The sequence below is a fragment of the Podarcis melisellensis genome (genome assembly GCF_964234715.1).
Source record: "Podarcis melisellensis genome assembly, chromosome: 14".
Taxonomy (NCBI): Eukaryota; Metazoa; Chordata; class Lepidosauria; order Squamata; family Lacertidae; genus Podarcis; species Podarcis melisellensis.
The window spans coordinates 46883986-46906971 of NC_138546.1; the positions used below are offsets into that span (position 1 = coordinate 46883986).

Here is a 22986-nt window from a genome sequence, read left to right on the forward strand (position 1 = left end):
GCTGCTTCTGAGGAAGGTTACTCCCATGTCACAGTTCCCTCCACAGAAGCACAAATAAATGAGTACATTTCCAATCACTTCTTAAATAAGCTGTAGACGTTTTAGCTATATATGAATTTAAAGCATTTTTAATGTAAACACACTTGAAGCTATCAGACTTTTGCAACAACTTCATTTCTGTTAAGTGAAGATAAATTCAGCTCCCCATTTCCAGCATAAGCACAAAATGCAAACGAAAGTAGCTATTTTTGCAGAAATAATTTTATCACTATAAAAACCAAGGCAGTTGAAAGACACATGGAATGATTTAGAGGCCAAAATTACCTAGCAGTAAGAACATTGCATATACAGTCCCAGGGCTTCTTCTAATACTTCTTGAAGCAAACTTGGGTCTCAGTTGTCGTGTGCTGGCCCATCGCCTTTTCTCTTCTGATACGCTTGCCGGAACTCTTCTCCCAGCATGTTAACATCTTGCTCATCTTTAAGAACTCCCTGAACACACAAAGAACAATATTCAATTCAATATGACACCATAAAAGGCATTTTAAGATTGTAGTTACTGGAAGTCTGTAAGAATTAGCCTGCATAGTAAAGTTCTCAAACACTTTTTATTTTGCACAATATTTAATGGTTTGTGCTTTGTTCTATGTTGCATTTAATTCTTTTTATCATGCTAACTGTACTTGGCTTAAGTGGCAATGTGATAAGCTTCCACTATAGTGATGTATTGTAATATGCAAGTATGAAGTTCTGGATTAGTGGAAGCAGGGGTCAAGGCTGTAAGATTTTTGCATTTTGAGAAAATAAATCTCAAAGCAGCCTTGCCCCTTCTAGACTATCAGATTCTCCCATTCTAGCTGCTCCAGGAGCCATTTTTGCACACTGGGTGTGCCTGCCTGCCTGCCAGGCAGCAGGATCAACTTGAGGCCTTACTTCTAAACCTCACCATCCCTCATTACGGCCCCCTCTGGAAATTCTAGATTCCCACTGATCGTGGCCCATTTCCCATCTCAGTGGAAACATCTCAGGCCACCTGAGCCCAGCAAATATGTGGGTAGGGATACAAGGATGACTACATGACTATACCCAAGGTAGTTCCCTTGATTCAGAGGCATGTGGGAGAGTATACACCCTTGCTGCAGGGCCTCCCTGTGCCAGACTCCCTCAATGTGTGAACTGGCGGGAGAAGGAAAACCTTATGTACTGCAGCCACTAAATTCAGCAAGGAAGGATGGAGAAGGGGGTGAAGAGACAGAAACAGCAAAACCTGAAGGGGGACTGAGAGGCAAGGGCACAGAGGGACCTCTGGGGAAGGCAAAGAGAAATGAGGGAAGGCAGCAGTTGAGTACAAAAACAACTAGAGCACCATATTGAGAACGCAGGGGTGAAAGGGTGAGAAGCTGGGGAAAGTGAAAGATTTTGTTTTAAAACAGCAGGGCTTTACTCTGAGTAAATATACATGAGGAAGCATCTTTTACAGGTTTGCCCTGCCTTCTCTACTAACCCATCCTTCCCCACTTTGTCCCAGAATCAAAACAAGATTCCACTCCAAAATCCCCTCTCTCTTTCACAAATAAACAAATGTTAAACACCCTATCCATGCCATCCCCCCCCACCTTCCCTCTTTACACTCAAGCTCTTTGCAGACATTCAGTTTGCATGTGTGAAAGACTAAGAGCCAATGTGCAGGGCTCCTGTCCCAGTGTTGGAAACCCTACATGCAAGTAAGCCAGCCCCCCATCAGACTAACAAGGTGTTTGCCTGGTGTGCAGAATATCATTGAGAGAGCAGAGCTCACTGCACATTCTCCCTTCCCTGTTCAAAGCAAACCCCCAAAGAGTGTTTCAGTCATTCAGCTTTACTTTTTCTCCCATCCTTCCCACTCTAAGCCTTGTTCATTTGTCCTTTAAGACAGGTGAATGTGGGCTTCAGTCTTGCACGATTAGAATTCCGTTTTTCACCAGAATCCACATAGATTTTCCATGTGAACGATGAGAGCTGGCCATGGGAGAGACTGCCTGCCCCTGCTCCAATGTTAAATGCTACCTGGATATCCTAATGCAGGGAACTTTGCTGCTGCTGCTGCTGTTGCTATTTCACCCCCATTAAGCTGCATTTGTCTCTACTTACTCTGGGAAGATATCCCAATAGTTTAACTGCGTGTTCTTTAAGCAGCTTCTGTCGCTCCTCCTCAATGATGTCATTAACAATGCCTTTCCTTCTTTCTTCAAGTTGCATTTCTTCAAGTTCACGTTCCTATACAGAAGTAATAAAAATGTATTACCTTTTTCTAGTTCAAAACCCAATTTCATGAAGCTATGGGAGATTTTTGCCCTGTGAAAAACAAAATGCTTCTGCTCTGGCTTTAAAGCCACGGGTGGCTCTAATATTTCCCTCCCCTGCAATGTTTTTTATTAAAGATTTTCTTAGTTTATAAAAGTGCATGCATTGCCCTACCTGAAATGTTGTGTACAAAACCTGAAGCTGCCTTATTAGCTCTGGCTAGTTTTGTCAAAAGAGGCCAGTTTCTCACCTTGTCTGCAATGAACTGCTTTCTCCGCTCTTCAATGAGCTTCTCTACTTCTCTCCTGTGTTCCAGCTGCTTCATTCTTCGCTTCTGAGCATTCATTTGCTCAACGCGGTCGTCCTCAGCAAACTTGGCCAGCATGGACTGGCGGAAGGCCTCCTCCTCCTCCTTCATGGCCTGCCGCATCACCTCCCTCATGGCCAACTGGTCTTCATACGCTTTGCGCAATTCCAGGCGCTGCCTAAGTTTCTTCTCCAACTCTTCCTACAGGGAAGGAGTGTACAGCATACAACAGTCATTAAAAAAAAAAGTACTGCCAGTTCACAGGGTGAACAATTGGGCAAGATACAGGCAACTCCCGTTTTATGTGCCACCCTGTATGCATGGGCCATTTTCAGACCCAGAAGAGGGTGTGATGGAGGCGTAACAGGATGAGGTGGGCTTATGGGCACTCCACCAATGCATACAATGACCCAGAATGCAACCCCCAGGAATTGCCTGCACTACTACCTTCAATACAGTGGTTCCCAAACGTTTTTCTCCACGGGCCACCTGAAAAGTGCTGAGAGTCTTGGAGGACCATTTAATGATTTTTCTGCCTGTTGTAGCAAATGTAACACACTGCACTACATGCTGTATGATTTTTTTATGGAATCCAGATTAAACTTCTTAAATGTAGCCTCACATTATCTTTGCTGCTAATCTTCCCTGCCCCTTTTCAAGTGCTTTCTCCCCTGATCACTTCCAGCCCATCCCACACACCTTCCAGGTGGACCACTAGGTTCTAAAAATGACAGAGCTGCTGCTGCTGCTACTTCTGCCATTACTCAGAGACATGCCACAGACCACCTGATAGAGGGCTTGTGGATCACTGATGGTTCATGGACCACAGACTGGAAAATCTTGCAATACCTTTATACTGCGATAACTTGTCATTCAAGACAGTCTTAGGAGACATGGGGACACCTGATGGGGAAGAGAGAGGATCCTGGGGCAAGTGCAGCCTTCCTCCTCAAACAGGCAAGACCTGGAGAGGAGTGTTACATGGCCCTTGGGCAAAACACCCTCACAAATTCACGTTGAATGAAATACTGTCCCTTGGGAAGAAGGAAGTACAGAAAGGGCTACTGCTTTGTCTACGTAAAGGGGGTATATTTAAGGAAGACAAAGATGTCTGCAGCAATATGAAGTAGTGGAGGTTAACAAGCCATGGAAACTAACTAAACAAAGCTCTTGAAGCTGCTATTTCACAGGGAGGGCAATTGGGGGGGGCAGGGGAATGTGTTTTTAAATTATTATTATTTAACTCTACTAAACTCTCTTGTAGGGACGCAGGTGGCGCTGTGGGTTAAAGCCTCAGCGCCTAGGACTTGCCGATCGAAAGGTCGGCGGTTCGAATCCCCGCGGCGGGGTGCGCTCCCGCTGCTCGGTCCCAGCGCCTGCCAACCGAGCAGTTTGAAAGCACCTCCGGGTGCAAGTAGATAAATAGGGACCGCTTACCAGCGGGAAGGTAAACGGCGTTTCCGTGTGCGGCTCTGGCTCGCCAGAGCAGCGATGTCACGCTGGCCACGTGACCCAGAAGTGTCTCCGGACAGCGCTGGCCCCTGGCCTCTTAAGTGAGATGGGCGCACAACCCCAGAGTCTGTCAAGACTGGCCCGTACGGGCAGGGGTGCCTTTACCTTTTACCTAAACTCTCTTGTGCAGGCCCACAACAAGACTAAAAACTGCAGTCACTTACCATCTCCTTTTTTCGGTTTTCCTCTTCTCGTTCTTCAAAATACAGCTCTTCACGGATTTGTTCAAGTTCTTCCCGTTCCTGCTGCTCCCTTTCTAGAGCCTCTTCAAGCTGTCGTGGAGAGGGAGGAGATTTTAGGCACCTGCTGCCTCTCATATCAAAGGAAGGAAATTTAAGAGGCATTTCAATACCATTTTCTGGAGCTTTTGCTTCCGCTCCTCATTCTCCTGGATTTTTGCCATCCTGTTATCTTCTCTTTCCTGCCACATGTTGGCAAATTCCTTGAGTTTTCTGTTTTCCTCTTCCATCTCTTCACGCTGCCTTTTCTTCCTCATAGCTTGATCGTTTTTAAATTCTTCTATGAACCTTTGAGTTGCTCTCATTTTCTCTAGTCTTCCTTGTTTTGCTCTATGGAGAAGTCTCAAACTTTAGTAACTTTTCTAAATGTAACCCAGATAATTAAGAATCCCCTGCTCTTCATGTGTCACACCCAGCCATCCCCCAGGGAGCTAAGGACACTCCAGTGTCTGCCGTTTTGTGCTCATGGCAACTTTCCCAGTTAAGTGACTGTCACAGCCTGAAAGTCCTCTAGTCAAGTTCAAATGCTCTGAGGTAGGAGCCGCCAGATCCAAAACTTGCTCACTGTGAAGCAGCAGGTCTGCCATCACTTGTGAGCACCATAAGCACAGGGCAGGCTGGACGGATGAACCATGAACCAGAAATATTAATAAAGCAAGGAACCCCTCAGACCAGAGAAAAATTCTTACTTCTTACTATGCATTATTAGGTTCAAGACTGTTTAACATTTTGTGACATTTAACAGGCAGCAAAGAAGCAAGCAAGTTTTACCTCAAAACTCAAAGTGCAAACAGTAAGGCTAAACAAGTTTAAAACACAAACACAGGAAGTCAAACTAACCGTTCATCTTCGTCATAGATTTTTCTCACAATTTCATCAATCAAGAGCTTCTCTCGGAGGAACTCCTCGTAGGCCGCCTGCCTCCGTCTCTCTCGGTCCTCAAGCTGCCTTTCCAGTTCTTGCTGATAAAGCAGCTTTTCCTGATTCCGCTTTGCCTCAGCTGTCCTCTCTTCTTCCTCTGCCTTTTCTTGAGCTTCCTTCATTGCTTTGTATATTTCTGCATCATCTTTCTGAAAAGATTTTAATCTGTTTTTTATAAAAAAAATGAAGAATGGAGTAACAAACTCCAAAGAAGACTAGTATCCCAGTGAAAGGACACTGTGGACTGCTGATGAACAGTATTATTTACATATATTTATCTCCTATTAACCTAGCCCTCTAGGAACTATCCATTTTTTCCACCTGCGACACTAAGAAATAGTTCTCTCCACACACACTGTTGCATCCATTCAGCTAAACTAGCAGTACATGGAAATAAAATTATGAAAATGAAGCTACTAAGGGCTATGGAATCTTTGTAAAAAGCAACTGAAAGCTAGGGTGGGTGACTAGAAATCCAAACCACAATCTGATGCATTGTAAACCATTTCAGTGCCATTTTTTCCTAAAATGTAGTACTTATTTATTTAACAGTGCAATCCTGAGCATGCTTACTCAGAAGTAAAGCCTGCTGAGTTCAAAAGTAATTTCATGGTAATTGGTTCAAAATTGCAGCCAAAGTTGTTTGATTGTTATGGGTTAGGGGTTAAAGGTAAAGGGACCCCTGACCAATAGGTCCAGTCGTGGCCGACCAAGGTTGCGGTGCTTATCTCGCTTTATTGGCCGAGGGAGCCGGCGTACAGCTTCCAGGTCATGTGGCCAGCATGACTAAGCCGCTTCTGGTGAACCAGAGCAGCGCACAGAAACACCATTTACCTTCCCGCCGGAGCTGTACCTATTTATCTACTTGCACTTTGACTTGCTCTCGAACTGCTAGGTTGGCAGGAGCAGGGACCAAGCAACGGGAGCTCACCCTGTCCTGGGGATTCGAACCACCAACCTACTGATCAGCAAGTCCTAGGCTCTGTGCTTTAACCCACAGCGCCACCCACGTCCCTAGTTATGGGTTGAATCTGGCTTAACTGAAACGTTAGTCATGTCCATTGATTTCAATATGTGTACTCTGTATATGGCATAATTGGATAAAGCCCAGTAAGTGACACGTTAGAAACATGCTGCTTGAAAGGTTTTAATTATCACATTTGGAGAGATGACCTTTGAAAAACAATGCAGTGCTGTGCAGACCATTTGCTATACATTTAAAACTATTTGCATGAATTCAGCTTTGAGGGGTTTGCCCCACACTGCCTTTAGAAGCAAGCATGGTTGTTATGGCTGCAATCCTTAAGAAAACCCACTTACTAGAGAATAAGCTCTACTGAGCTCAGTGGGACTTTTTCCTGAGTAAGCAGACTTAGGTCCGCATCATGTCATTGATTTAGCTTGGTGGAAGATATCAAGATGTAGAATAAAACACTGCTCTTACTAACCAAAATAAATCTCCTTTTTAAAATGTAATTTTTAAATTTAGAAATGGATTTTAAACATTTTTGTTGTCTTTAATTAAATGTCTTTCCTACCCTTTACCATAAATTCCCAATGAAAACAAACAGTAGGGCTAGGCTTATCCAAAATCTAACTAAGCTGACCAATCCATTTTCCAAACAAGCAAGATTTTAAGTCAGTTGTCACACACACACACACACACACACACACACACACACTGAGCAGATCCAAGACTGGAACAGTCCATAAAGCCAGTTACCATTTTTTCATATTTTATAGCTTCTTTCTCAGCAATCTGGGCAGCCCTCGCTTTATTCATATAAGCAGATTTCAGCTTCAACTCCAGCTCCCGAAGTTCAATACTAGAAACCAAATTGACAAAAAGTATGAAACGTGTTGAAAACTGCCTCTCATTCTTTTCTTTGGCACCTCTCATTGCAGACACTTTACAAATCTGATTTTAAACACATTTATATAGTTTAAAAAGATAACATTAAAATGAATGCTTTTACCAGCCCAGTGTGTTCATGCTAAAACTCTGACAAGCCACTAGACTAGCATCGATTAGCTGGGGGAAGAAGAAGATGCCGCCGCACCAGAGAGATTATCTTCATCTGCCATAATGCCCCCAACAGTGCTAAACTCTGACATCAAACAGAAGCATTAGGTAGGTTCAAAAACATAACAGTTAGAGTTTAGGAAAGCTGCAACTTTATGTGGGATTATAAAGAAACCTATTTGTTGAAGAAAGAAATACCTGGTCTCTCTTATTTGCTGTCTCATCTTTTCATCTTTGAGTTTCTCATGGTTTAATCTTGCTAACTCAGCTGCCAGTTTTTCTTCCTGTTGCAACTCCATTTCCTTCAACCTTTTATTCTCTTCTGCCTGACCACAAAATTGAATTTAACAAATCAGAATTGGATTCTAGAACTTAAATGAAAGCCTAGATTTTCTTAAACTATTATCCTGCAACTGTCTGATAGTTCAGTGTGCCTCTAAAGAAATGGTTTAGTGTGTCCTGCAATAATCCTTAAAAAACCTCAGTGGAATGGAAATTATTTGCATACCTTCAGTCTGGAACACTTTCACTCAGATCCCTGCTATACTAAACTGTGCTGAACTGACAGAAGATATATTTACAATTACATTGGCATTTTAAAAGAAGATATAGATTTCAGCAGTATTAATCTTTGTGTGAGCACAAAGTTGATGTTTATTCTGATTAAGCAACAGCCTAACATCTGAAAAAGTTTTTAAAGATCACGCAATGCAGATTCAGAAAGGCTTCATCAACATTTCGTAGCATAAGACCCATATATTCAGCTTTAACACTTTTTCATTACACAAGACACTGCCAAGTTGTTACCAACTCCACCAAGCTTGTATACGCTGTCTCACTACCTGGAATCCAGTTTTGGGGGCCATGGAGGTGGGAGGGATGTCTTGGGATGCTGCAAGCTCAGCCCTAAGAGCAAGACGCCTCAACCAACCATGAGCATCAAGTTCTTATTCAGGCCCTGGGAGTCGCTGGGGTGGCAGAACCTACAGCCAGCCTCCTGCCCCGCCAGCCAGGCTGTTTGTTAGGTGAAACATTACTATAATTGTTTCATGTTTCCCAGAGATAAATCACAGCCTACCACTGTCACTAACCTACCTACAGCCTGTGGCCCTTCTTCCCTTCAAATCTGCTGAGCAGCCAGGCTCATTTTCCCTTTGCAGTTTAGAACACAAACTTCAGCAAGTGTACTCAGTGGGACTCACCAAATATGCAACACATCATCAGAATCTTAATTATGGGGAGGAGTTCCCTGCCTCCAGACAATCCTACTCACCCTCTGAATAGCCTCTTCCATGCGCCGCTCATGCTCCTCCTCCCTGAGCAGCCGTGCAAGACGCTTCTCCTCAACACGGTCTTCAGCCTCCCACATCACCTCTAGCTGATGAACGCGCTGCACCTTTTTCAGGTGCTCCAGCTCCCTCATTTCTTGGAAGTAAGCCTCATGCTGTTTCTTATCCAGCTGTTGCGCCGCAGTCAGCTGCGCCCGACCGCCCCGCTGCCGTGCCATCGCCTGCAAGGGAGTCAGATATGGGAGAATTCTCATGGCTGCAGGAAAGCACTGTCAAGGTCTCTCCATGACGGAGACCACCAGCATCCTACTGGAAAGATGGCTCACACTGGCAGGGTGCCCTTCTCCTCTTCTACACAAGATCACCAACACAACCCAAAAGTTAAGGAGTGCTGTCACTGGGAGTTGCACTTACAGAACAGACAGAAATGTAGGGTGGCACCAACTCCTCTTTTTGTCTGGTGCCATTTAGAACACAAGAAGATTACCCATAAATGTGCCTCCAGTTATTCAGGCAAGGGCTGGGAGCCAAATGCATCAGCCCGCAGCCCAGCAGCAGCAAGTGCAGACACTGGTTGTGGCAATTACACTTCATCCATGGGAGGGACAACTGGCTCAGATCAAAGCTGCTGCTTTGAATGCAGAAGATCTCAGGTTCAATCTCTCCAGCGTAAAGGATCAAGCAGCAAGGGTCAAAGTAGACCATACTAAGCGAGACAGATAACGGGATTGCTTGTGTACAAAGCAGTGTCATAGCCCACGAGCAGAAACAGCTTTGTCCATTTTCTCTTCTTAGCCAGAGGTTCCATAGCTTAGAGAACACCTGCTTTGAATGCAGAAGGTCTCAAAAGAATGGGAAAGCCTGAGGGCTTGGAAAGCAGCTGCCAGACAGAGCAGACAGGACTGGACTCAATGGGCAGGTTGGATCTGGCATGAGGCAGCTTCCTACATCCGAAAGTCAGTCAGGCTAGCAAGACCCTACTGAGGCCCTAGAGAAGTGCAGGGGCACAACCAGGGCAACCTTGACCCTAGACGTCAGAAGGGAGCTCTCGCAGGCTGGCTGCCTGGCTGGCTGCTGAGATCATCTAGAAAAGGCCAACTCTGGCGCCCTCGCCTTCGGAGGCAGCTGGGGGAGAAAGAGGGGTGGCTCTTGAAGATCCCCCCCCCCGTTTGCTAAATTAATTGAGCTTTTGGCCCTGAGTGGAGATGGACAGGGCCCTCGCCTGCCCCGCCCTCAACCCCTTGAGTTGCAAGCACTGCAAGTCCCCCAGGGCAGCAAAGGGAGACTTTCTCCTCGTTGAGAAAGCGCACAGGGGGCGCAAGGTGGAGAACAGATTAAAAAAACCCAAAGAGCAGTTCAGAAAGCAATGGCTTAAAACTCGCCCGCAGCCTTTTCGCGAGGCAAACGCGATACAGTGGTACCTCAAGTTAAGTACTTACCGTATTTTTCGCACGATTGGACGCACCGGACCATAGGACGCGCCTAGTTTTTTTGGGGGGAAATAAAGGGAAAAAAAATTCCCTTTATTTCCCCCCCAAAAGCAGGTCAGGGAAACCGAACCAGGTCGAGGAACAGCGGGATAGTGGCGCTGCGCCTCCCTGCTGTCCCCCGAGCTTGTGGGGCTGGCTGATGTCTGCCTAGCGCGCGGGGCGCTCTGATTCAGGGCGCCCCACCCGCCGGGCGGCAGGCTGCTATCCGCAGCTTGGGGAGCCTTGCGGGGAACTGCTGCAGGGCTCCCCACGCTGCGGATGTATGCCTGGCGTGAGGGGCGCTCTGCTTTAGGGCGCCCCACCCGCCGGGCGGCAGGCTGCTATCCGCAGCTTGGGGAGCCTTGCGGGGAACTCCTGCAAGGCTCTCCACGCAGCGGATGTGTTCCCGAAGCGCCAGGCGCTCTGCTTTCAGGGCGCCCGACGCTCCGGGAAGCAGGCTGCTATCCGCAGCGTGGGGAGCCCTGTGAGGAACTGCTGCAGGGCTCTGCACGCTGCAGATGTCTGCCCGGCGCGAGGGGCGCTCTGCTTCAGGGCGCCCCTCGCGCCGGGCGGCAGGCTGCTATCCGCAGCGTGGGGAGCCTTGCGGGGAACTCCTGCAAGGCTCTCCACACAGCGGATGTGTTCCTGAAGTGCCGGGCGCTCTGCTTTCAGGGCGCCCGACGCTCCGGGAAGCAGGCTGCTATCCGCAGCTTGGGGAGCCTTGCGGGGAACTGCTGCAGGGCTCCCCACGCTGCGGATGTATGCCTGGCGTGAGGGGCGCTCTGCTTTAGGGCGCCCCACCCGCCGGGCAGCAGGCTGCTATCCGCAGCTTGGGGAGCCTTGCGGGGAACTCCTGCAAGGCTCTCCACGCAGCGGATGTGTTCCCGAAGCGCCAGGCGCTCTGCTTTCAGGGCGCCCGACGCTCCGGGAAGCAGGCTGCTATCCGCAGCATGGGGAGCCCTGTGAGGAACTGCTGCAGGGCTCTGCACGCTGCAGATGTCTGCCCGGCGCGAGGGGCGCTCTGCTTCAGGGCGCCCCTCACGCCGGGTGGGCAGGCTGCTATCCGCAGCGTGGGGAGCCTTGCGGGGAACTCCTGCAAGGCTCTCCACGCAGCGGATGTGTTCCCGAAGCGCCGGGAGCTCTGCTTTCAGGGCGCCCGACGCTCCGGGAAGCAGGCTGCTATCCGCAGCCTAGACACGGCTAGCGGAGCGCTAATCGCGAAGCTTGGGGCGTGCGGAGCTCAGCGCTCCCCAAGCTTCTGGGCGCCGGCAAGGTCTCCGCTAGCCGTCGCGGGGCTCTCCCAGGGCTAGCGGAGACCTTGCCGGCACCCAGAAGCTTGGGGCGCGCTGAGCTCCGCACGCCCCAAGCTTCTGGATTAGCGCAGTGGTCCGCTAGCCCTGGGAGAGCCGGGCGACGTCGCGGGGCTCTCCCAGGGCTAGCGGAGACCTTGCCGGCACCCAGAAGTTTGGGGCGCGCTGAGCTCCGCACGCCCCAAGCTTCGGGATTAATGCAGCGCTCCGCTAGCGGTGGGAGAGCTGGGTCTCCCACTCCTAGCGGATAGCTTCCTGAAGCCTGGAGAGCGAGAGGGGTCGGTGCGCACCGACCCCTCTCGCTCTCCAGGCTTCAGCGAAAGCCTGCATTCGCTCCATAGGACGCACACACATTTTCCCTTGCTTTTTAGGAGGGAAAAAGTGCGTCCTATGGTGCGAAAAATACGGTAATTCGTTCTGGAGGTCCGTTCTTAACCTGAAACTGTTCTTAACCTGAAGCACCACTTTAGCTAATGGGGCCTCCTGCTGCTGCCGCGCCGCCGGAGTCCGATTTCTGTTCTTATCCTGAAGCAAAGTTCTTAACCCGAGGTAATATTTCTTATCCTGAAGCAAAGTTCTTAACCCGAGGTAATATTTCTTATCCTGAAGCAAAGTTCTTAACCCGAGGTAATATTTCTTATCCTGAAGCAAAGTTCTTAACCCGAGGTAATATTTCTTATCCTGAAGCAAAGTTCTTAACCCGAGGTAATATTTCTACAGCGGAGTCTGTAACCTGAAGCGTATGTAACCTGAAGCGTATGTAACCTGAGGTACCACTGTACTCAAGAGGCCGATATAACCCCCCCCCCCCCGCTGGCCGTTCGCCCTGAGGAGCCGCCTCGGAATTGTCTTTACTGAGCAGGCGAGACCAGAGCAAACCGAAACGAGGCCTGCGAGTCAGCCGGGAATTCTGGCGACAACAACCCTGCGAGGCAGACCAGCCGCGTCGTCCTGGGGCCGGAGCTCGGGCCGGACTCGCCCGCCAGACTCACCATCTTCCCGCCGCCCCCGGAGGCTCCCCGAGCGGCCGCTTCCCGCTCAAGCACACCGTTGCCGTGGAAACGGCGGTGGCAGGCGGCACTTCCGGGAGAAGCCCCGCCCCCGCCCCTCCTCCCGCCTGCGAGCGCCGCCCGAGCTGCGATTGGCCCAGCCCGGAGCTTGACTCCGCCTCCGCGAGGACCGTTTTGGAAAGGAGGAAGCTCTGTTACCGGGGCAACTGCTGGCCCGCGCCGGTGCGCCTGCGCAGTGCTCTTGGCTCGGCTTTGGTCTCCTCGGGCGTCGGCGTTTCCGCGGCCTCTCAGACCGGCCTCCCTCACGGGGTTGGTGTGGGGATTAAAGAGGAGGGAGGGGAAGAACCGCCTGCGTCGCCTTTTGCTCCTTTGGCAATCAATAACTGCTGAATTGGCGCTTGCCAGAAAGTTCGGTTTTAGATCATGGGGTTTTATTCTTCCATCAACGTTAGTGACTGTATTATGCCAGGATATTTGTGTTATCCTCAACAGCGTTGAATGTCTAAATGGCCACTGCAATTATTCTATATCGTTTTAAGCTGTAGTGCAACTGTTGCATTTTATTTCCCTCTGAGTGTACAACATTCTCTCCCTGTATGTGTGCATATACCAGCCAGGTAATACTCCATCCATCTGATTAAATGGTCTCAAGTCCACACACATACACACAAAAACATTTGCCTTTGAAGTGCCACAAGGCACTGTTTTTGTTTTAATTGGACTGAAAATGCCATCCCTAGAAATAGTCAAGAAATGTTCTTGGCTTCCCACTTCTGGGAGCTCCAGTGATGAGCTGCAGGGGAACTGAACTGGTAAATGGTTCAGCTTCCTGCTGGATGAGAGGCCTTGGGGTGTGTGGTGTAGTGGTTAAGGTGCCAGAGTAGGACCTGGTGGCCTGGGGCTCAAATCCCCCCTCAACCATGAAGCTCAGTGGGTGACTACAACAGGTTTCTTGTGGGGATTACTGTGTATGCCACCTTGAGCTCCTTGGAGAAAAAGGTGAGATATAAATTAAATAAAGGTGTGTATTTACAAGTATGCAGGTGGAGAATGGTGGATCAGAGCCCCCAAGGCAGTTGAAAAACCTGCTGCTGATTCTCCCCTAAATATTTTCTGTGTAACTTTCAAATGCAGCGTAACCTTCCCAGCTGATGCAAGAATATCCCGCTTGTTCAATAAAGTTCTTTTAGCCATCAGTTAGGAAACTTTAGAATGATGATTGACAACAAGTTCATTAAAGTATGCAACACATAGTGCATTGCCAAATTTGTTTGCAAGCAAGTAGGCAATGCATGAGACTGTGATGAGCCTATTTAGTTCCTGCTGAGTTTGCAACATTATAAGCCATTGTTGGGGATAGCATTGCGTTCTTTGTGGAACAATTTTGCTGTCTTGAGTGAAAAGACATATGTGAATTAGCTTGGAAGGGTCTAAACCCATCAGGAGAAGAATATTGATCTACTAGAGACTCGGATAAGTTGCTAAGAAATGTGCTTGTTTTGCTTGATGGATGGGACAGTAGCCTGAGCAGCAAAGGGAGCATCACTGTCAAAAGAAACCTAGAAATAAGTCATTCATAATGGGCCCCTAACAAACATCTTTTTTATTGCATGGTCTTGATGACTTGTGCCCATTATCCTATTTGGGCACTCATGGCGCTGTGGGTTAAACCACAGAGCCTAGGACTTGCCGATCAGAAGGTTGGCAGTTCGAATCCCCACGATGGGGTGAGCTCCCATTGCTCGGTCCCTGCTCCTGCCAACCTAGCAGTTTGAAAGCATGTCAAAGTGCAAGTAGATAAATAGGTACCACTCCGGTGGAAAGGTAAACGGCGTTTCTGAGCGCTGCTCTGGTTTGCCAGAAGCGGCTCAGTCATGCTGGCCACATGACGCGGAAGCTGGACGTCGGCTTCCTTGGCCAGTAAAGCGAGATGAGCACCACAACACCAGAGTCGGCCATAACTGGACCTGATGGTCAGGGGTCCCTTTACCTTATACTATCCCACTTTCAATACTCTTTGCACCGTTCTGTCCTTTAACTACCTGACAGAATCTCGTAACGTTTTATAACACAAATATCATGGGGCAGAAGGCCAGGGCTTAGTGCAGTGTGATGAGCAGGAGGACCCCGGACCCAGGAAGGCTGGTTGAGCACATTTTGAAATAGGAAAAATAATACCTGTTGCCACCTAAAGAGTGACACCCCTCATAAGATCATTAAGTCTAGCATCTAAATTGATCTAACTGATGGTCCAGATCACAGGTTTTGCACAGAGGGCTTCCTCGTGTGACCTGGGGCAGTGGAGGTGATTTCACAGCCTGGCTATGATGGTCAAACACCTGGCATTGCTGCACACTAGGAATTCCATCCAGTCCTGCCTTGTTGAGATTAGCAAGCCATTGTTTTATCAATTTTTATTTGGGAATAAAACATGCATGAGCCAGAAGACCTGCCATCTTCAAAAGGGCTTTTCCTCAACTTCAAGGATTAAGGACCTTACTTTAACAAGTCACTTAAATCAGCCTCTGCTTAAGAGCCTAACTGTGAGAATAAAGCAGCACTTCACATCTGCTCAGGGGTGACTGTCTCTGAATAAAGTAGCCGCCTTCTTCCCCCAAGACCCAGGGGAAAGCTAAGAAAATGCAGATCTAATGAGTCAAGCTGGGGTTGGTTTGATCATACAGTTCAATTAATTTCTAACAATCTTTGCCACAGATAGCTTGCAAAAATGACAAAGAACTAGAAATATAAGCAAAGATACATTGAATATAATTTTTCTATCAAACAAACAGAAAGCAACAGCACTCAAGACTTGCTGATTCTGTGTTATTCTTTATGTCTTGCTGTTTTGGTTGTTCGTTGAGTTGGTGTAATTAATTGCTTTTAATTATTATTGCTGTATTCTGTTTCATCATGTTGTGCACTGCCCTGTGCTTTGTGAGAGGCAATAAATAAATAATAACAATAGCAATAGTAGCAGGGATAGCTTGTGCCAACGTCTGATAAAGGAGGAAAATTCAGAACAAAGGCCTGCTTCCAGGCCCCTGGCCATTTTCCGTTCATACACATTTGCTTATTTATGCCGTTTGCATGTCACCCCACAACAAAGTGCTCTGGGTGGCTTAGAATAAATGTAGACAAATGAAAGCTGATGCACGATTCTTCCCAATGAGGTTTGTTATTATTTATTATAAACCTGACCTTCATGTATTGGGAATCAATGTAGACGTTTGAACATTTGTAGGTAATGAACACTATATATGTCTTGTGGAAAAGCAAACAATTATGCAGTTTGCAAGTGATGGACACACACTTTTTATTGTATGAATATGATCGCCATTTAGAAAAAGTGTCACAGGCAAGACTGCACACTCAGAAGGGACATGGATCCCTTTGGACTTTGGAGACACACACCCCTACCTTAAAGCGGATGCCAAGAGATTCTTCTGTCTCCATGCATAATTTTGACCTCACTGTTGAGAGGGAGGTTGAGGTCAAGAAAACTCCAATACCAGACCAGGCTGGCTCCCTACCTTCTATAGAGCAGACTACCTTCTTTCCTTTTGTAAGTGCCCCAACTTGGAGTGTGTAGGTCTCTTCTTGGGCTTCTCTTAAAACTCTTTGCTACTCACATGCATTGCTAAATTAACAAGAGCCTGCCTTAACTCATTGGACCAGCCTTGTGTAGCTCCTTGTCCCAATCCAGCCTGAATTGCCTTCCTCATCGCAGCCCATAGAAATGGGCGGCAGCGAACCCTCTTCCCATCCCTGCTGTTTTATCATGCGCTCTGCTAACAGCCCATTTATCAGAATGATGAAGGGGGCTCTCTGGAGAGAGGACATGGCTCAGGCAGTGCAAGCGTGAATGACAGTCCGTCTGCAGAAGATTGACGTTAATGAAACTTGGAATAAGCAGGAAGATGAAGAGGGTGGAGAAGCCAGCCAGGGAGCTGGGCTCACTCTGCAAGGGAGAAGGAGCTCACTGTAAGTACCATCCTGGTTGGCTTTCAATTTGCAAAAGCTGCCTGTCCTTTTGTTGCAAAATAGCAAGTGCCATGAAGGCACCTCTGACTTGAAGCTACCTATGCTCTTTACACCTGGCCTAGATGTCTGGAACCTGGTGTGCATGTATGCCTATACCAGCATATGGGACAAGCAAGCAAGGAACGAGAGGAGGGGGGAAATTCGTCACTACACCTCAGGTTGCCCTTGCTCCTCACCCATCCCAGATGCAGGTGGATTCCACTGTTGTTATTTATTACACCTGTTCATCAACTTTACAAAGTCTCAAAGCAAATTTTACAAAAATTCTAGGATGGCCCAGTAAATTCTGGGTGGTTGATGGGTATGAGTTGTCAGTTCAGCGCATTCATTGCCACACCTGCTTTGGTTGTGATCTGCAGGGAGCATCCACAAACTGGGATTGGAAAACTGAGGGAGGGCAAGTCTCTTCCCTGTATTTTCCACCCGTGCTAGATTACCACAGATTGACACCTGCCCTCTCACCAGCACCAACAGCAGCTGCTGTGGAACCTGGCCTTAATGAGCTGACTTATTACATGGTTGTAGGAAAACAACAGAAAACTTAAAATGCAAAACTCTCGTGATGTCCTGGGTTTCCAGGCTTGCAAGTAGATTCCCCACCACACCCCCAATGTAAGTGCTAAACTCTGATTAGATTTCCAGAACAAAAATTGATAGGTAAGGCAACAAGGGGAAGACAATAGAAAACGTCGTCTGAATGCAGCCTTAGTCTTTTTTTACCCGTCTGCCCCCCCCCCCCGAGAAGCTGGGAGGCCTGTACTTGTATCTGTATGGAGGGGTGGAGTACAAAACAGGAAAACCAAGAAGAAGAAAGATTAACTTCCTCTGTATATTTTTTGTGAATTAGGTTGCAGATATTTCTAACTGTCAGAACATGTTTTCCCTTCACCTTATGACTTCAGCTAGAGACAGATACCCCTACTATCCTTTCCCAAATTGAAGCACTCTACCTTTTATTTATTGCACATACCGGTACGTCCCATATTTTTTTTCTCCAAGGAGCCCAAGATGGCATACACATTTCTCTCCCTCTCTCCTCATTTAATTCCCACAACAAACCCGTGAGGAAGCTTAATCTGAGAAGCAGTGACTGGTCCAATGTAACCTAGTGGACTGCATGGCCAGATGAGGATTTTAACCCTGGTCTCCCAGGTCCTAGGCCAGCACTCTACCCACTAAACCACACTAGCTTTTGCCAGCTGTTTGACAGTTGAAATTACAGGTAAAGCTTTTTTTAACAAGATGTTGGCAAAAGCCGTACCTGTTCCCTTTCTGCTTACCACACACCTGCCAATGGCTCAGAGCCTCTGCCAAGGTCAGAACGCAAAGTCTCATCTTCTTCAATGCAACAACCTGAGTTCACCAAGTACCGGTAATTTACTGCAGAGAAACATCAAGGTTGCAAATCTGCATTTTTGTCGGAAGATGGCAGTAGAGCTCAAAGGAATGGAACCTGGCTGATCTGGGAGGGCTTTGGGAATTTTTCTGGAACTCCTCTGAGGGCAGGAGGGGTTAAGAAGCTTGTATTCTGTTTATAGCTATCTTTCTTGACAACAAAGTACAGCTTTCCTACAGGCAGTGACAGGGAAATGGTATCATTGATTCTCTGTGTGTCCTTGTGGCTAGGATTCTATTTAGGATGCAAATTGCCAATAGCATTCCTAATGCAGAGCCATAGTTTAAAAAGAATGGCTGTTTTTAAATAATTCAGATAGAAAAGGCACTGAATAAAGTGTTAAATCTCCTTAAGAGCAAAAATTTCATGCATTGTTAATAGCAAGGCTCTCTCCAAAACTATTTCCAACTTCGCTAAATATACACACAGAATTTTTACACTCTGGAACCACTAATGGAAACAGAATTTACTATTAGGTTTATCAAGTAGGTCTGATTCTCCATAATATCTGAATCAGGAGATGCTATGAAAGCTCTAGACCACTGAATGCAGTGATGGACTGGACAGGGGCCAATAAACGACTTGAATCTTAGGATACCAGAGACTCAGAGTAGGAGGTTCCCATGTCCAGGAGATAGGCATGTTCTGGATGAAGTTACAACCTTTCTGAAGGAGCAAGTGCTTAACTTGGTGGTATTGCCTGATACGTCACTAGAAGCCTAGGCGTCTGGTTTGCAACCATTTCTGAGCAGAGATAACTTGGCCATTGTCTGGATTGAGGCTGGATTACTGTAATGCACTCTATCACGGGGCTGCCCTTGGGCCTGGTTCAGAAGCTCCAGCTGCTGCAGAATGTAGTAGCCAGAATGCTGACGGGGGCCATTGTGTAATAACAGGCAGCACTGCTGTTAAATAAATGTTTTCTCAAGTTAGCTGATTTCTAATTTTAACTCTCTAATGGTTTTCATTGCATGGTTTTATGTACACCATTGAATATGTTGTGAACCACTGATGTTTTCTTTATGAATTAGAGGTATATAAGTATTTTTTAAAAAATTAAAAACAAATCACTGAAAAGTAGGCTGGAGGACACCAGTGCTGCCCGATTGATCGTTGAAGTGGAAAGCAGACTAGGTGGCCTGGAAAAAGCATGGAATGTTGGCTGCATTCTCCTATGGGGTAGAACTAGTGTTATGAACTAAGGACAATGGCAGGCAGGCAGTATTGACAAAAACAATAAAACAAGTCTACAAACAGCCAGTAGAGAGCCCAACCTCATGATGGAAAGTGGTGTAGTGCTACATAAGCAGGGCTGGGGAAAGAATGGTTTAAGAGAAGATTGGCGAGTTGCAACTAGTGAGCTGCAGCAACACTACTTCAGGGAAGTCTTTAATGTGTGATATTTTACTGTATTTTTGGTTTTTATGGAAGCCGCCCAGAGTGGCTGGGGAGGCCCAGCCAGATGGGCGGGGTATAAATAATAAATTATTATTATTATTATTATTATTATTATTATTATTATTATTATTATTATTATTATCAACATACAAAATAGTGTGCAAAATTAAAAAGTTGGTTCCTAAATGCGTATTTGGACTAAAGACAGGTCCTTGGTCTGAGAAAGTTGAGGAGCACTGCTATACAGCATGTACATCCAATCTTTGAGATATTTTGCTACTCATGGAGAAATAGGAACTGCACTCTGTATTATTCTACATGAATGGAAATGGAATTGAGGCAGGGGCTGATATTTGAAATGACGACAGAACTGGCAGTAAGCATTTGAAGGCAGGTGCCAGTATGAACTATGAACAAGCAATCATGTTAAGAATGTAGAACATCAAATCCTCCATTCAGAGCCCTCAGGAAATCCTGATGATTTGGTTTAAAAAAAACCAACAACAATCCAATGTTCTTGCTGTTGCAGTAAATCACTTCAAAAAAATTGCAGGCACGGTTGTTACAAAACCCAGGTCTAAATTCTTACTCGGCCACCGAGCAGACAATATGACTTTAGATACATTTTCTTTCCCTGCATCACAAAACTAACTCTGGGAGCACTTGAAAGGTCTGTCTGGCGTACGTCTGTCTGGGGAGACAATGGAGCACGCCTTTGCAGCTGAAATCAAACTTTTGGAAGGTTGCTGAGCCTGCTGTGGCTGTAGACTGATATGGGAGACACATGTTTTGTTGCAGCTGGGGCAGATGCAGGCGTCCGGTGCTCCTCCCAGCGGTCAATTCTCCTTTGGTCACTGCTATGGATGCTCAGCTCGACACTGCAGGAGTCTGCAGGAGATTCCCCCACAATGGTGTTGATGTTGGCAGACTTCATGTCATGTTTGCAGACACACAAATACAACAAATTCACAAAAGCTGGTAGGACTGGGTACGTGTTCCAATGTGGGTCAAAATCAGATGTTCGGTCATTGGGTTTGTGAAGATGGATCTACAGTGATGCACCCAGATATTGTGCTGAGACACAATGATTTGGAGCTCAGGATCAAGAGCATAAACCTCTTGAAAGCGGCTGCTAGTTGGTTCCTTAAGAGTTGTATGCTTTTAGGATCCACCCCATTTTTGTGATTGTACTTTGTTTTAAAACAGTTTGTAATGTTGTATTCTAGATTATTTTAACATACTATTACTAATTATTTACTGGAGTAACAACCCCCGAATGTGGATGCTAGAATTAGCCCTAATGGAAGAGGCACTTGCAGAGCAAAGCATTAAACACTCTCCCAAAACCCAGAGGGAAGATCTGTAATCCAGATTCAACTATAATTAGTTTTCTTCTCGTTGTATTTTAATTATTTTATATTGAAAACTACATTGAAAGACAGCCATGGGCAAGTAAGCTGGTTGTAAATTTTTGAACACTACAATATTTCTGGGCATATGAGAATTGCCATCTGTAGCCACTGGGGTTTCAGGGGAGAGAGTCTGTTTTAATTCTAGGAAATCAAGATAATGACACAAGTTCTTCCTGATTTGTGAGGCTATTTTTAGATAAAAATGAGGCTGGTGTGCTCTGAGCCTTTTCAGAATTGCATGAAGCCTCCCATGATCCCTCCACTGAAATTTGGGCATATGCTATGCCTGTGTGAGGTGCCACCACTGGCACTTGTCAGAAGAATTAAATCTAAAACATGTTTACAGCTCTGCTCTAGTCATCAGGTTCCCTTGAGCTTCATGGCTAGATGGAGTTCTCCTTCCTCTCTTGCTTTGTGAAATATTTAATTTCTTTTTTTGTTTTATGTGCGTACTTCTGCTTGCAGGTGCAGGCAAGGAAAAAAAAATCACCACATCCAGATGTTCTGAAACACCCATCGCATACACAATTCAGATTAAGGAGAAAAATTGCATCAGATAAAAGCTGTATTTCAGATGCTGTTTTCTGCTGAGTAGTTAATAAACCTATCATGTTTCACTGACAATAAGGCTCTTGGACTTAATTTTCAGAAGTCCAGAAACGTTTTTACACAGCCTTAGGCTGCACTCATTTGTTATCCATTTTGCCACTATGTTTCACCCAAAGTGAAGGTGGCCCAATTACATCGACCTCCCTTTTGAATTCTGAAAAGTAGAGAAAGACACATCTTTATCTAGAGATATTACGGTTTCAGGCATTGGTACAGCTACCACGTACTGAGCTGTCGCTGCTCATTACTGAATTAGTTGGACCTCAGGGAGCTTGGCTGAGAGTCTGTCTCATGCTCAGAGACTGATGCTGCGTTTAAACAAAGAAAAATATGCACTATGTGCCACATAGTTCAAATATTTGAAATTATGTTCTGGCCTGCCAGCAGCAGTTACATTACTGAGCTCTCTAATCTCATCTTATTAAGCACAAGTTCTCCACGACGTTTCCACCTAGGAGGGGGAATGAGCAGTGCAGGGCACACGGCCACAGCCCCTACACCCGAATCAAAACGGGGCATAATCCACTGGGACACCTCCCTGCACAAACTTCCATGATACAAATCCCACTTATTCCAGTTAGAGAACATTCCAGGGGATAGCGCCACATAGGCTGGTCCTCTTAGTCTTCCGCTCTACCACCCGCCAATGCCCAAAGACCCACTGTGCCAGAGTTGGCTGCCACACTTTGCCTCCCAAAAATGTTGCCTCTGCATACTCCCAATTCCATGCACGGCTCTTCTCAAGCAGCTGGATGATATGGAGAGCCATGATGGGCACAGATTTGTAGCCTGCCAAGAAAAATATATTGTGTGGTATGTAGGGACTTGTGCATGAAATAACACCCCCAGGCCAGAGTTTCAATGGACCTGACAGGTCGGCTATTTTCAGGAAAAGAAGCCAAAGTGGATGCACAGGCAACGACCGATTTAGGAGCAGCCAAAAGACGCATAATCGCAAACACGCCTAACCCAGAAGCAGCCCCAAAACGTCATATAGATGTCACAAGAAGGGGCAGAACAGGCTTATGTGCATGTGGGTATCCAGAATGTATCCCCCGCACAAAATGAGGATTGCCTGTGGTTGGCTGTTGTGACTCCCACAGACCCTATCCCACAAAATGTCTCCTCCAAGTGCAAAGGGAAGGTTGACAGAATCATGTAGCTTAGAACAGGACACTGGTCCAAGCCTCCAAGAGCTCAAAACATGGTGTGACCTAGTTCTTCAGTGGCTGAAACTCCCCACTTTACTAATACAGTATGGTCATGGCCAAGCTGGTTCAATATATGGCAACTCTTGGCCCAGACAGCAAGTTGGAGGGGGAAAGCAGAGAGCATGCAGGAGTTTTCAGTGCTTAAAAAAAAAATGGTGCCTCTAGTGGACTCACCCACTAGAGAAAGGACTATGAGAAATCTCTCTCCCACCTGCTGTGTGAGATGACACAGCTCCACATGCTTCTCTCTACCACTTAAGTTGGTGGAACTTACAGACAACTGTAGCAAAGGCAGGAGAAGGACCCATGAGAAGAGAGGGATTGCCTCCACTCAGAAAACCTCACACCTGCCATAAGCGCATAAAACTGAACACTGTTCCTATGATACATTCACATTTCGTTGCAGTCCGGGGTGTAGTTTAAGGTCTTTTAACTATTTAAACATGGTTTTCCTTCAGTAATTCTATGGTGGAGATGCAAAACCGTTTAATAGCCTGGGGGGTAATAAAAGAAATGTGAGCAAAACACAAGCTAGCAAAGTGATTAATAAAAA

The 22986-nt window shown here is 46.5% G+C and overlaps 1 protein-coding gene across 1 annotated transcript; it reads right to left on the bottom strand.

The window, feature by feature from the left end:
- Nucleotides 1–112: 112 nt before the first annotated feature.
- MNS1 (meiosis specific nuclear structural 1) lies at nt 113–12454 on the bottom strand. The gene is made up of 10 exons (XM_081887787.1): nt 12346–12454; nt 8559–8795; nt 7484–7611; nt 6986–7088; nt 5182–5411; nt 4455–4671; nt 4267–4374; nt 2534–2791; nt 2131–2256; nt 113–492 (listed from the first exon to the last, which is right to left on the bottom strand). The coding sequence occupies exons 1-10, from the start codon at nt 12346–12348 to the stop codon at nt 394–396; spliced, it is 1509 nt and encodes a 502-aa protein (XP_081743913.1). The 5' UTR covers nt 12349–12454; the 3' UTR covers nt 113–393.
- Nucleotides 12455–22986: the final 10532 nt, after the last annotated feature.